The sequence below is a fragment of the Thamnophis elegans genome, chromosome 2 (assembly GCF_009769535.1).
Source record: "Thamnophis elegans isolate rThaEle1 chromosome 2, rThaEle1.pri, whole genome shotgun sequence".
Taxonomy (NCBI): Eukaryota; Metazoa; Chordata; class Lepidosauria; order Squamata; family Colubridae; genus Thamnophis; species Thamnophis elegans.
The window spans coordinates 374,218-389,416 of NC_045542.1; the positions used below are offsets into that span (position 1 = coordinate 374,218).

Consider the following 15,199-nt stretch of genomic DNA (forward strand, 5'->3'; position numbering starts at 1 on the left):
TTCTTCCATTTTATTGTTTATACTTAGTTCTCATTCCTCTCCTTGGTCTTATTTGTTGTTGCATTCTCGTCTTCACTCCCTCTCTTTCCTGATGTTCCCTTTCCATCTATTCTCTGACTTCTTGGTCCTTTCCTTCTGGCGGTTGTTCCTCCTCCTGGCTTTGGCTTCAATTTCTTCTCTACTATCTTGTTCTTCATCTGTTGTTAAATAATCTTCATAAAAACTTTGCGCCTTGTCTAGTGAATCAATTCTGATTTTCTTTTCTTGCCATAAGATCAATATACCTTCAGGGAGAAACATTATCTTATCTTTCACCAATTGCGAGGATAAGAAATGATAGCTCCTCCTTTGTTATCTAATCCTTCTGGGTACCTGTTTCAAACTTAAGATGTTTTTCCCTTTATACATCAGCAATTCGTCCCTTGTCTTCCTATACATCCCTGATTGTTTTTCTTGCAAATCTTACGTGAATGTCTCTTGGCAGTTTGTGTTGGCGTGTATAATTGGTGTGGACCCTATAGACTTCATCTATATTGTTTTGCATTTCCTGTTCAGTTTTCTGCAATACATCCACTTCAGCGGTGGGTGGCAGGCGGTACACCCTGATACAGGTGTACCGGTGCCTGCCGGGAGCACCGGGTACTGTTTCAGTATGGTGCTCAGGAGGGCCCACCCACCCGCCCGAGCTCCTTACCTGTATTTGAGCTCTTTGGTGCTTCTGTGCATGGAGCGTACAGCACCTGCACTCCGCTCCACTGAGCAGCTGGAGCATTGCAGAGGCATCACGGAGGTGTTGCAGAGGTTAGGACGCATGTGCACGCTGTGCGTGTGTGTGTGTGCTGCGCGCGTGCATGTGTGGGACGCCGGGCCCCATTCCACCGTAGCAGTTGCAACCAGATCCGGAACCATCACTGATCTGCTAGCAATGAGGTTCAATAAATCTTCCTCTTTATTTTCTGTTATGTTTTGGAATCTCAGGAAAAAGGCTGACTTCCATTTCCAGATGTATTATTCCCTCCTTCAGGTCCCTATTCGCTGCCATCCATCTTTCTTCCACTGCATCTAGGTTTTTTCCCCCAGTTTGTTCCATTCTAGCTTCCAGTGTCTTTACTTTCTGTTCGTTTCTGACTATCATCTCCCATTCTATCGTCCAATTTACAAATATCTCCTTTCCCCTCTCCCATCTCGTTCTTGATTTTCTCATGGTTATTCATTATCGAGTCCTGTGTTTTCATCATCACTTCTTGAATCATACTCAGGGTTGACGGTATGTTCTGTAAATTCAATGTGGATCCTGATTTTTCACCACCTAACATATTTCCTATTGTTCGTTGTCCCAGTTGGGAAGCTGTCATTGGTGTTGTTGTTTTTCTGGTTTTTGCAATCATTGTTGGGCTCATCATCTTCACACTGTTAACAAAGTTCCTCCACAATATCATAAATTACCTATTATTTATCTCTCAGAATTTCCCTTCTCTTATCTATTCTTCTCCTAGTCTACACATTGATCATATACGTGTTTTTTGTTTAGGGTTTGGAATTGTAATAGTATATGTGATTCCCTATGATCTTATGTCTATATCAATGACCACAATATAAAATCCCCTATAGTATATTACAATCTATACTCTACTGTATACTATAATCTTCTATTAATAATCTATTGTAATAATCTATTGTAATAATCTATTGATAATCTAATCTAACAGTTCTAACTACTAACAACAATACCACTCTTAATCTAATTATAATTTAATTGTAGGGATTATTACAGTTAATATTTATATAAAATTGCTTAATAGTATTAAGCTTTAAAATATAAGTCTCTCTTTAACATGGTTGTAATTTTATATAAATATTAACTGTAATAATCCCTACAATTAAATTATAATTAGATTAAGAGTGGTATTGTTGTTAGTAGTTAGAACTGTTAGATTAGATTATCAATAGATTATTACAATAGATTATTACAGTAGATTATTAATAGAAGATTATAGTATACAGTAGAGTATAGATTGTAATATACTATAGGGCATTTTATATTGTGGTCATTGATATAGACATAAGATCATAGGGAATCACATATACATATATATATATATGTATACATATATATATATATATATATATGTATACATATATATATATATGTATACATATATATATATATGTATTTGTTTTTTTAACTTCAATTAATTTTTATACTATAAAAATATATGCAGTATATAAATATATAAGATTTAGTATATGATCCAAGTCTATTTTTAAGAGTTATACAATAGATAATATATATACAAGGCTTTATATAATTATAGGTGATTTAGTTTATTTGAGCACACAGGCTTCAGGACAAGTAAAGAGTTCTTTTTTCCGCCTTGGTCTTACAGTTGCATCAGCTATTCCTCCTTTCTTATCCAAGATGTCGCCTTTCCTCTATTTAGCCCAGTCACAGTCACTTTTGTTTCACTTCCTCCACCAAATCTTCTCTTCTCCGTCTTCTTCCCAAGAAAAAAACGTCTTATAATTATTCTTTTCCTGATCTGCAAGCCACAATAACTAGTCCCAATCTCAGTTCCTGGTCCGTTTGTCTATAAATATTTTCTGACAAATCTCCAGCTCAAGCCGCCAATCCTCCCTCTGCTCCTTCTTTCAATCTCTGTTTCCATCTTCTCAAGGCTCTGCTCCCACCGCAAAAGTGCTGCTTTTTCCATCTTGGAGACTCACTTGCCCACCAATTTGTAGGCTTCACAGTCTCTGAGAATCTATCTGGTAACTCACTCCAACTCACTGATCTCCACTGATACTTCCCTCTGCTTCTCTCTCCTTGCTTCCTTCTCCATTAATCAGGCCATCAGACCTCCAGATCCGACCATAGTGGCAGGTCTCTTCCATGCCAGATTCAAGAGGTTCCTCTTGCCATAACGGAGGATTGCACCTCTCCCCATTACCCCCAGAGCTTCCCCTCTATATTGCTGGCCCCTCCAGGGTCCAACTTCACCTCTACTGGCCTCCACACATGAAAAATCAGACAGAAGGAACGGAGCCCATTCCTCTGCTCTGTGCCAGCATGACCTCACCCTGGTGTCATGCCTGCAAGAGATCTTTTCCTTTTGGACTTCAGGTCTGCCACACTTTCTACGGTGGGAAAATGGGAGGGGGGATTATATGGAGTTGGGTGATATGTAGCCATAATAACATTCTTCTTAAAAAGCAAAGGTCACCTTTGTCTCTGCACCTGACCGGAACTGGATGGGAGGAATCTGTCTTCATGGCAGTGGAAGATTAGACCATGTGATGGACTTGTGGGTGTTGGGGGCAGGATCTTGAACTTTCAACTGGGTGGGGAAACCTGGAAGCTTTCAGATTCGGGTTTTCCCAGATGTGCCATCATGGCTCTTTTAATAAATTGGAACTTTGATGAATCATTTGCCTTGGACTCTGATTTTATATTGGATGCTATTTGGAACCCTGACACCTGAAAGCCTTTTTTTCCCTACACGTTGAAAGACTTTTTAAAAATTATTTTTGATATTTCTTGCAAGTGTTAGATCATTCTGAGCCTTAGCTTTCCCGACTTCATTTTTGAACATTTGGGCTGTACATTGGTATTCTGCCTTAGTTATGTGTCTCTCTTTTCATTTTATATACTTATCTTTTTTGTCTTTCAGTTTATGCAACCATGCTGGTTTCTTCTTGGATTTCTATTATTATTTTTCTTTTTTAGCAGTATTGAAGTGGACTGGGCTTTTATTTATCTACAATTTATTGATTTATTAATTTACATTTTTCAGAGTTTTCCAAACTTTTTGAGTTCATTTCACCTTTAATTTTTTATGGAATCCTTCCCAAGCTCTAGGTTTGTTGAAATCATCTCTTTTAAAGTCTAAGATATTAGCTTTATTTGTTCTAATGCTTGTGTCTGCAGTATATTGAATTCAAATATGACATGGTCATTCTCCCCCAAAGTTCCTGCAACTTCAACCCCTTCTATCATTTCATCTCTGTTCGTAAGAATTAAGTCCAGTATAGGAGTCCCTCCAGTTCCCTTCTGTAGCTTTACAGATAAAGTTTTCAGCTAGGTTGGTCAGGGGCCTGTTCAATCTCTTACTTGATGCAGAGTTTGTCTGGCAATTGGTGTCAGGATAGTTACAGTCCCCCATTACTAGTGTGGTGTGTTTCCTATATATATTAATTAACTGGTTAGCAAAAAGTTCATTTATTTCTCCTGCTTGTTTGGGTGGCCTATAGTACACATCTATGGCACTGTCATTCTTTTTTTCCTTTTATTCAAGGCGGCTTCTATCCTTGGTTTCATAAATTTCTGTAAAGATGCAGGGATCTCGTACATATAATGCAAGTCCCTTTTTTTCTCAAATCTGCTTCTTTTGAAGAATAGTTTGCATCCTTCCACCAGTACATTCCAGTTGTGAGTTTCATCCCACCAAATTTCAATAATGGAGTGTTAGTATATAAGAATCCAAACTTTTATGGCTAACTTCTGCTTTGTATCTAAGTATTTTCCTTTCCACCACTTCCCACCTCGTTTGATTGATTATCTTGGGGTTTATGCTTGGGATTAAAAATCCTAAAGATTGGTTACGCTCCTCACTCAATTTTAGTTTAAAGTTCTTTGGATGAGCTGAACAGTCATTTTCCAAATACATCCTTCCCAGATTTTGTGATGTGCAGAAAATCTGTGGTCTAGGAATTCAAAGTTATCTTGATAGCACTCCCTGTCAGGCATGCCTCCTTCAATATCCAAGAAAGGAAAACCCCAACTCCATTTCAATAGAGATAAAGTACTTTTACTAGATATGTAGTGAAAGCAGCAAAGGGAAAGCAAGATCTGAGCCAGAAAGGTGGGAACATCTACATATCAAACGTTTACCCAGCACCCTCCCCCCAATCCCCCAACCCATTGTCTCATCTGCCTAATGAAAGCATCCAAGGAAACAAGCGGCACTAATCCTCTTAGTCGGCCAGAAAGCCTTTATAGCTCTTTGTTGCCGTTTAGTAGCTATGCATATCTCTGCCGCCCTGGTTCTATTTATTATGGAAACTGAAATAATTAGACATAGACTTAAAATTATAAAATGATTACTTAAATAATTAGTTATCTAATTAATCTTTGCTTTTTATATTTGTAGGATTTATTTGGGGTGAAATTAAACAAATGTGGGATGGTGGCCTGCAAGATTACGTTCATGACTGGTGGAATCTGATGGATTTTGTTATGAACTCTCTATACCTGGCAACAATATCACTGAAAATAGTTGCATTTTCAAAGGTAACTAACCCTAACAAATTCTAGATGTTTTAACATTTTCTTTGAATGTATTTTGTTCCAAATCTATTCTTTTTAATCCATGTAAATACAGGTAGTCCATGTTTAACTATCCCAGTTGGGGCTCACAACTTGGTCATTAAGTGAAACAGTCATTAAGTGAAACCACAACTGTTCTGGTGGTCTTATTTCAGCTTTCCTTTGATTTACAAACCTGTGATGGTTGTAAATGTGAGGACTGATCACAAAGTTACTTTTTCATCACTGTTGCAACTGTGAACTGTCTCTAAATGTGGCAGTTGCTAAACAAGGACTACCATAAGTGCTCACCATCTCAGTTTATGGTTACAAATTATTTTAAGTTTATACCTAGGTTTATTTAGACATTGAACATCTAGGACCAAGAAATATAGGAAATTGTGACTTTCTGTTTCTTAGAAATCAACTAACTCTGCATCTCTTCTATATTGGCATACAAATTAGAAAACCCCTTTAATGATTCCATGTACCATGTGTATATATCATTAATTTCTCTCAGTGATCAGTTTTATAGTATTATTACTTGTAAGATGTGACACGGCCATCTTTCTCCATATTTTATATTAGACATTTCATATTTCAGGCATCAAAAATGGCAGAAATTGAACCAAACATAGGAGGTGATCCATTTCCATTATCAATCCCCTAAGTCACTGTGACAAAAAATGAACATAATTTCCTGTGAAATCTATTCTCTACCATTTATTGTGACCCTTGCTTCACATAACCGAGAGGTTATGCTGTGGAGGTGCTGGACAAGTGCCTGGGGCTATAAGGGTCTGGATGGAGAGGACCTGACCAATTCAACCCTGGCAAGACAGAGTGGCTATGGGTCCTCCCCCCATTTATCTTTGACACTGGATTGGGTGCTAACTTCCCCAAACTAAACTGATGTGCAATTAGGGGGTCCTTCTAGACTCATGGCTCCTGCTTGAGGACTAGATGGCAGCCATAGCAAGGGCGTCTTTCTCTGATGTGCCAATTGTACCCTTTCATGTATCAGGAGGCCTTACTCATGGTCACCCAGTGGTGGGATTCAAATAATTTAACAACAGATTCTCCCCAAATCCACTGAGATACCTCATGCTCCCCTGGGGTCCCCACAATTGCTTCCCCCACTCTATCCACTGGGTCTCCACAGGCTGGGCCTGCTTTGCGAGCATCTCAGATTCCACTTACTCCTCCCCACCCCATTTCCTGTGGATTACTAACTCTTTTTTTTTTTTTTTTTGCTATAAAGGTATAATTTTTACTGATATCTATTCTGTTACCGTGTTTCCCTGAAAATAAGACAGGGTCTTATTTTCTTTTGACTGCCAAAATAAGCACTTGGCCTTATTTTCAAGGAGGTCTTATTATTTTTGAGGTGCAGGAGGTAGCGAGCATGGTCACCTCATTGCTTCTGCTGTGTTGCAATATTTTTGGGGAGGACTTAATTTCAGGGGAGGGCTTATTTTAGCACATGCGCTCAAAAGCCCAATTGGGCTTATTATCAGGGGAGGTCTTCTTTTCAGGGAAACAGGGTAATATAACTAAATAAGTTGAAACATTGTGAAATACAATTTGATTAGAAACAAGAAATTTGACAAGCCTAATCTACAATGCTTGATAGTAGCATTATAAAAAGACCATGAAATGTTTAAACACTCAGAATTTTTAAATCTGGAAATCTTATGTTAAAAATGGCTAAAATTATATGACTACCTTTGAAACATTGAATTATGTGACATGGATTTCAAGAGCTACAAGAAGACAAAACTACATTAGTTGTTCAGTGACGTCTCATTCTAACATTAGCAAAAGGTTTCTCGAAGACTCTCAAGCAAATATAAAAATTTACTGGATTTGTGATTATTCCCCCCTATATTGGAAGTTGTTCTTCTGCTAATGGAGTAGCTATCTGTTTAACATAGGTACCTTCTAAAATTTTAGCAAGTACCAGTATGCATTTTTTGGAAAAATAACTGTGTGTCAAAGTCACTTTACGAGCTTTTTACTGTGGTAATAAGACCCCTTTGGAGACCACTGTGGGGCCTCTTCAGAGCTGTAGGGATTTTGCTCCCTTAGGAATTACGTTGCCTTTTTTCTGCTTCCTTTATGTTGTGCTAAAATAGAAAAACGATTAAGAAAAATCAGTTAAGGAGCTTTAGAGGATGGTGAGAGAGGAACTACTGAAGAAATAGATTGATTCTCAATGAATATTCACTTTTCTTTTATCAAAACAAAAATGTACAATTTGCTACAAAAATCAAAGGATGGGCGTAAGTGATTTAATTGCAAATTAAACACATATCGTTCTTTTATATTTTTAAACAAAATCTTAATAGGTTGCATTCATGCTAACTTAATTACCTTTACTTCCCACTGAAAATAATGGAAATGTTAATCATGCCATTTATTTTATTACTTATTTTTGAAGATCTCCAGAGGTCCAGAAGGGACTGACCCACTGGCAGAGAAGCCAAAGTGTTTTATTCAGATGATGATGATGATGATGAAGCTGTAAGAACGTGAAATCTAAGGAAAACATTTCCACCAGCTTCTTCTGAGTAAAACGCTTCGGCTGGGACCGTGTGGCCAGCAGGCCTAGTAGGCCTGAAAGCAGAAGCTTCAGGGATTGAGGCTGCAACAGCAGCAGTGGCCAATGAGAGGGGAGATAGCTTCCTTTGTCTCGTTGGGCTGAACTGCAAGGCCTTTGTGGATTGGCTGCCATGCTCATTCGAACTAGCCGGTCAGCGGAATGCAGGCGAGGCCCAAACTAAGCCTGAAGGCAGACTGGGCAAAAACGAAGCCAAAAGGCGGCAGAGAAGCCGAAGCCTTTTATTCAGACGGGGAAAGCTGATTTCCTCTCATCTCAGGCTCTGACAAAAGGAAAGAAACTTCTTTGCCCCCCACATTCAGACAGACCATAGGTTCGGGGAGGCTAATCGAACCTACACTGCCCCGTCAATCCCACTCCTCAGCTTCTGCCAATCCAATCAAAGGAGTGTCGGGGGAAAATCCCTTGGCTTCTCTCTTTCGCAGGCCATTAAAGGGCTTCCTGAATGTTCCACGTCCCCTGAAGGTGTTGGGTCGGCTGAGGGAGAGATTTCTTGGCAAAGGGGAAGAAGAAAGAAAAGAAAAACCGGGCCTTAAATAGAAAACCCACAATTACTTGCCTTTTATCTGTGGTTTTCCTCCTCCGGTGCTGGCCAGACTTTTTCTCCTTTCTCCTCTGGTTTTCTGAGGTTCTTGAGACCGCTAACCGCCGAGGCCGAGCGCTCCTCGCTGCCGGGAAATTCCCTCGGAACAAAAGGTCCGTTTGGCGCCAGAGAGGTTCCTGACCCGATGAGCCCCCCAGCCCCCCCGGGTTAGGTGTCCCAGGGGGTCCCCAAAGACCCTATCGTCTCCTGGCTGGCTCGCCAAGAAATGTAATGGCAAAATCAGGGTCTGCCTTTCTACTTACGTAAGAACATGAGACGATACCTTTTTTCCCAGAGAAGAAAGGTTTATTATTATTGAATGCATTCAAGAGACCAGTAGATTTCCACCTAACTGATCTGACTTAGGTACATTTTGACAGAGGTTTTATACCTTTGAAATGGTTATTACAAATCATATAGACGTCATATAGGCGTGCACTAGCCCAGGTCATAACTTCTCACCTAAGTCAGCACAAGGTTATTTCGGGTAAATTACAAATATTTAAGGAAAATTACAATACATGATTCCCAAACCACAATAGGGAAGTAAAGTGAAACTAAAAGAGAAGTGAATCTTGGTTACTCATGCAGAAAGAGGAAAAGTCAGAACGCCACTCAGATATATTGCTAAAAATATGGTTAACCTATAGCTTGTTTACAAGGTGAACTTTGATTATCCTAAACTGCGCTCTATGACTAAGATAATGTGGTTAACTGCCCACCCAGTTTCCTCCTACTTGCGAAAAACCTATCTTCCTGTGTTTCAAGCAGAAAGAAATATGTTCCTTATTTTTGTTCTTTAGGTGAAAGAGCATAAGCAGAGTTTTTAATTTTGAAGTTTTTAGTTAGAAGAAGACAAGTAGCCTGATTAAGTATTGAGGGGTTCAATGGTGGACCCCATGCTGTTTCACCCTGGCTTCCGAATAAAAGGCTTTGGCTCCTCTGCCGCGCAGCTCAGCCTCTTTGGGAAGGAACTACAGTAAAGCCCTGGGAGGCGAGGTGGGGGGGTGGCCCAGGGACCCTCCATTTCAGCCTGTAGCAGGCCGAGGGGGTCCCAGGAAGGCCCCGTAACAGGCCGTTCATGCCTCAAACAAGCAAAGGAAGGTGGGTAGCTGGACCGCATGGGAGGCCGCACGGAAGGCAGGCAGGCAAGCTGGGCTGCTGGGGCCGCAAGGGAGGCAGCTGGGCGAGAAGCGGAGGGAGACTCACCAGGCAGAGATCACCTGGGTCGCGTTGCCGAGGCAAGCAAGGGAACCGGAGAGCAGCAGCAGCAGCAGCAGCAGCAGCTGTGCCTCGAGCATGGCTCTAGGTACCGGCCAGGGCAAGCGAAGCGAGATAAAGAGTGACTAGTAGGGTTGGGCGGGGCCGCCCAGTGGTGGCGTTTGCTGGTTGCCGAGCTCTGCTGGGTGTGGCTCTAAGGCGCCAGCCAAGGTCTGCGAGGCCAACAAGTAGTGGCAGGGCGGGGCCAGCCAGCAATTTAACAACTGGCTCAACTGAAGTGGTGTGAACCGGTTGAATCGCCCCACTGTGGTCACTCATATCTTTGTCACCTCCTGTCTGGATTACTGCAATGGATTCTACATGGGACGGCCCTTGCAGGCCACCCAAAAACTTCAATTAGCCCAGAATGCAGCATCATGCAAATTACGTCCCCTTGGTTTGCCCCGTGTAACATTTCTGTTGTGTGAGCTGTGCTGATTTCCGGTTTCTTTCTACGTGCCATCTTTAAAGTGATGTCACAGGATGGGTTACCTGCAGGACTACCTTTCCCTAAGGATATCTATCTGTGGTATCAGGCCAGATGGGGTGGTTACATTACTGGTTCCTCTCCCCAAATATTGCCATTTAATGTAAGCTAGGAAGTATCCCATTTCCAGGGCAGCCACTGCCTTGTAGAATATTTTGCCCCCAGAAAATCATAGGCATCCACCCATTTAACTTCCCACAAAATCTTAGAAACCTATTTTTTCTCCCAAGTGTTGGGAGATTAGATTATGTGATGTTAGCATGAATTGGCAACAGTTTTATTTTTTATTTTTTATGTTTTAACTACAGTTGTGTTTGATAAGTTTTAAATGATTTTTGAAAAAATCTTTGTTTGGAAGCTGCCCAGCGTTGGCTGAAAGATGCGACACTAACATTTGAATGAATGAATGAATGGATGGATGGATGGATGAGCTTTATTTTGGGCATACTCTTGAATTTATTTTTTAAAAAAGTGTTGTTTAAAGGTCTGCTACAATCGAGAAAGACTTGTCAATATTCTCTCATTATTTTGTTTACAGTACAGTGGGCTGCTTGCAAGACAGAGCTGGGATATGTGGCATCCAACACTGGTTGCAGAGGCCCTGTTTGCTATTGCAAATATTTTTAGTTCTTTGCGCTTAATATCGTTATTCACTGCAAACTCTCACTTGGGACCACTGCAGATCTCTCTTGGAAGAATGCTGCTGGATATTCTAAAGTTTCTCTTCATCTACTGCCTTGTACTGCTGGCTTTTGCAAATGGACTTAACCAGCTATATTTTTATTATGAAACAAATGAACCTGATCGCTGCAAAGGAATACGCTGTGAAAATCAAAATAATGCATTTTCAACGTAAGTTGCACTTAAAAAAACTTATTTTATAGCATGTTTAAAATTGCATACTTTATCTGTCTCCTTTTTCCTTTCTCAGAATGGCAATGATAGTCTTCATGAGGAGGTGGCATGGTATTTTAGAAGTTTTCCCCTGTCGTGTGCAATATTTTGTCCAATTCCAATTGTTTTCCATAAACTCTTTGCAGGACTCTTGCCTGGACTTTTCGGTGGGCGAATGCCATTAATTCACAAGAGGTTAATAAAGAGGGTTTTTCGTGAAAAGGAGCCTGTTTCTTGCTTCTGCTAAATCTGGGTCAGAACAGACTATTTGTTAAACGCATCTATCAGTTACATGGGGTTCCTTGCAGAATTATATCAGACAGGTGTCCAATTCACGGTTGGGTTCTGGAGGGAGTTTATAAAAGTGATTGGGTCATCCCAAGGATTAAGTTCTGGATTCCACCTGAGCATGAATGGGGCTGCAGAACGTATGAACGCAATGATTGGGCAGTATTTGAGATGTTATGTAAATTACCAGCAATCAAATTGGGCAACGCTATTACCGTTCGCCGAAGTGCACAGTACCAGGGGGTTAACTCCGTTTCGAATTAGCCCTGCGATGGAATTTGTTCCTATACTGGAGCTACCTACAGAACTCCCCCTCATCCCTGTCAGTAAAAGAATGGATAGGCCTGTTAAAAGATTCTCGGGAAAACACTAAGCGAGCTTTAGTGGAAGCCGCGAAAATCAACTAAGCGCAAACTGATCAACATCTGTCCCAGCTGATGGCTACTAAAGCACAGCTGCATTGTTGCTTTAGTCACACGATCTTCATTTTCAACATTCTGTGACAGTTTCTAGCCGGCCTTGCAATCTTTTGCTCCTTCGCTCACCTAGCAGCAGCCATTTACCTGCTGGAAGGGAAGGCGATTTCCAGTGCTCCCTGCCAGATTCCTGCAAGGAAACTCAACGGAGAAGCCAGCAAGAATTTGGAAGTTGCTCCTGCTCTATTTTTGTACACTCTCAGTCATTCTGTTTCTTTGTTTAGGTAAGGACATATCTCTGAAACAATGACCCAAAAGGGAATATACAGGTTATCTAGTCACGTTTTAAATATTATTTTTAGTATTGTGAAAAAATATTGCATTAGCAATATTTAATTAGCCAAAATATGAAAGTTGATATTCTGTCACTGATTTTAGCAGCGATACAAATAACCTGGAACTCGATATTACAATAAGAACCAGTTTGTTATTAACATTGTCCGCCCACCGTCCTGTCCGTCCCTGCATTTTCTATCAAAGCCTGCATCCTGTTCTCATATTGTCTTCTTGCGCCTTCTATTTTTCTCACTTTATCTAATTGAATTGGCTTAATTTATGATGAAATAATGTTTCACTTAAAAGCAATAGTTACCTTTTAATACTTTATATCTGTGGGTCTGTAGCCACCTGGAATAAGTTGTGATAATAATTCTTTGCTGCTTTTTTCTTTTTCTTTTCCAGTCTGTTTGAAACTCTTCAGTCCCTGTTTTGGTCAATCTTTGGACTCATCAATCTGTATGTGACCAACGTTAAAGCTCGACATGAATTCACTGAGTTTGTTGGAGCCACGATGTTTGGCACCTACAACGTCATCTCACTGGTGGTCCTGCTTAACATGCTGATAGCTATGATGAACAATTCCTACCAGCTTATTGCTGTGAGTACTTCATATTTTGCCTTTCATTCCAAAATGTTGACAATTGTTTTTTTGTATGTTTACAATTTTAGATTCTCTACCTCCAGAAAAGCAATCATCAACTTACTGCAAATTCCAGAAAGTATGCTACTGAGCTTCACAACTCTCTTCATATATCCAATCCAACACTCAAAGTCTAGTATTTAATTACTGCATTTTTCGGAGAATAAGACACACTCCCCCCCCCAAAAAGGACAGTGGGTGCATCTTATACATTGACCGTAGCTCCGCCCACCCACCAGCCCCCCACCCTTGGGCATTTTCAGCCTCCGCGTGTCGTGTTTTAGACCTCTTCCAGGCAGCAGGGTTTCCCACAGACAATCGCTGCCTCCATGCATCGCGTTTTTGGCTTCTGTGCCTAGCGTTTTCAGCCTCCGAATGCTCCGTTTCAGACCCGTTCAAGACTGCAGGCATCGCCAGAGCACATCACTGCTGATTGCCACCTCCGCGCAACACGTTTTCAGCCTCCACATGCCCTGTTTTTGGCCTCTGCATGTTGCATTTTCAGGCAGATCCCCGCCACCACGTGATGCGCAGAGGCCAAAAAGGCAGCCCGGAACAGCTGCTGCCTGATTGGACCGGTTCCATGCCGCGACCGCTGTACACACCAGAGCTCCCTCAGAAGATAAGCAGCAGGTTTGAAGCTGTGTTTCAGCCCCAAAGAAGTGCATGCGCTCACAACCAGCAAACCTGTTGTTAACATTCACCTCTGGGAACAGCTGGTTGGGGGTATTCCGGGAGGCCGATCCACCCACCAATCAGCTGCTCATGCTGAATCAGGCTGCGATCATGTGCTGAAGCTGCCCAGGCTGTTTGCTAAGGATGCTAGCCAGATGAACACCAATGGTATTCATACTCAAGTGCAGATATTTTTTCTTATTTTCATCCCCAAAAACGAATGTGTGTCTTATACTCCAGAGCATCTTATAAGAAAAATACAGTACTTTTCCAAACCAAAATATCGCTATCAACAACTGTTTAAACATATCAAGCTATGCTGAGCATTATAAACTGCTTCTCCCTCACCAAGAATTTCCTCAGTCCCAATAACTTTTTTAATTTGAGGTTTGAGGTTTATTCGATTTATATGCCGCCCTTCTCCCAAGGACTCAGGGCGGTGTACAATATTAAAAGAAACACATACTACAAAAGTTACAAAGAAATTAAATAGGATATCCCCAAACCCAATTAAAATTAACAATGACACATTTTTTTAAAAGAATTCAAATTAACAATAATCAATACTTTGATTTGTTTTGTTCAGGCCAGGCTGGCTTGCTGGGGAAAAAAATCTTTTTTTTTGCATTTTTTTTTTATTTTTAAACATAAAAAACAACATAAAAAAATTCTCATCCATACATAGTGTAGAAAGTGTATCAGTTGGTTACAAAAGGTTTTCATGCATCTCTTCCACAGTCAACAAGCATAATTCATATTAACTCAAGTATTTAACTCAAATATTTATACATGTTTCTCTTATACCTCCATTCCTTCTTGGTTTGGGGGCAATTTGGGCTATTGGTCTCAATTCTGATGCCCCTATCGGCTTGAGGAAACTGTGATGAAACAGCAGGTATAGCCATGGCATTTTTAACTCCACAGTCACCAGGTTGATTATCTTCACTATTGGGAAACGTTGTCAGTATGTAAGAGTTCATGAATTGGAATAGACATGGCAACAGGTCAGCCAATGAGGACTGTTTGTGGCTTAGCTTGACTGTGATGTATAAAAGAGTTGGTCTCTCCTTGCATTATTGCTTCTGTGGTTATGGATTCTGTACTTCTGGATTCTGCATTCTGGCTTCTGCTGTCTGGTATTGTACATAAGGAAGTTTCTTATATAAATGAATCCTGCTGAATTACTTATTTGTGTGCTGGTTGGATTGCTGCAAACTTTAACAAAGGTCCTATGAACTTCGGACCTAGTTTCCAGCAGGGCAGTTTTAGCTTCAGGTATTTTGTGGAGAGGTACTCCCCCCCCCCAATGGAATGGTTTCTGAGGTGATCACTTCTCGTCTGTTTGCACTTTCTATGTCTCAGCAGCCTTAGCTAATGCCTGCTTTACATTTCCCCATGCACTCTGCCTTTTGCAGGCCCACCCTGCACTCTGTTAAATTCACTGAGGATGGGGCGGGTCCCAAGGGTACTCGGGCATAGGGACAAACTCTATGCCTGTGGCTATCTTAAATGAGGTAAGTCCCACGCTATTATGAACAGCATTGTTATAGACAACGTCAGTCCAATTGGACTGCTGCTAGTTGACATAGCAGCATATTGCTCTATCCTGGCATTAGCTCATTCCACGATCCCATTTCTACTCGGATAAATCCCAGAACTATGCCTCTGAGAGGACCCCATAATTTCCACAAACGC

At 40.9% G+C, this 15,199-nt stretch overlaps 1 protein-coding gene across 1 annotated transcript in view; it reads left to right on the top strand.

Moving 5' to 3' along the window:
* The window catches only part of TRPC4 (transient receptor potential cation channel subfamily C member 4), a 73,164-nt gene that overhangs the window by 30,334 nt on the left and 27,631 nt on the right, over window positions 1-15,199 (top strand). Inside the window, exons 4-6 of the mRNA XM_032210471.1 lie at window positions 5,148-5,287; window positions 10,791-11,104; window positions 12,592-12,787. Coding sequence (XP_032066362.1) covers window positions 5,148-5,287; window positions 10,791-11,104; window positions 12,592-12,787 — 650 coding nt within the window. The remainder of the gene's footprint in view (window positions 1-5,147; window positions 5,288-10,790; window positions 11,105-12,591; window positions 12,788-15,199) is intronic.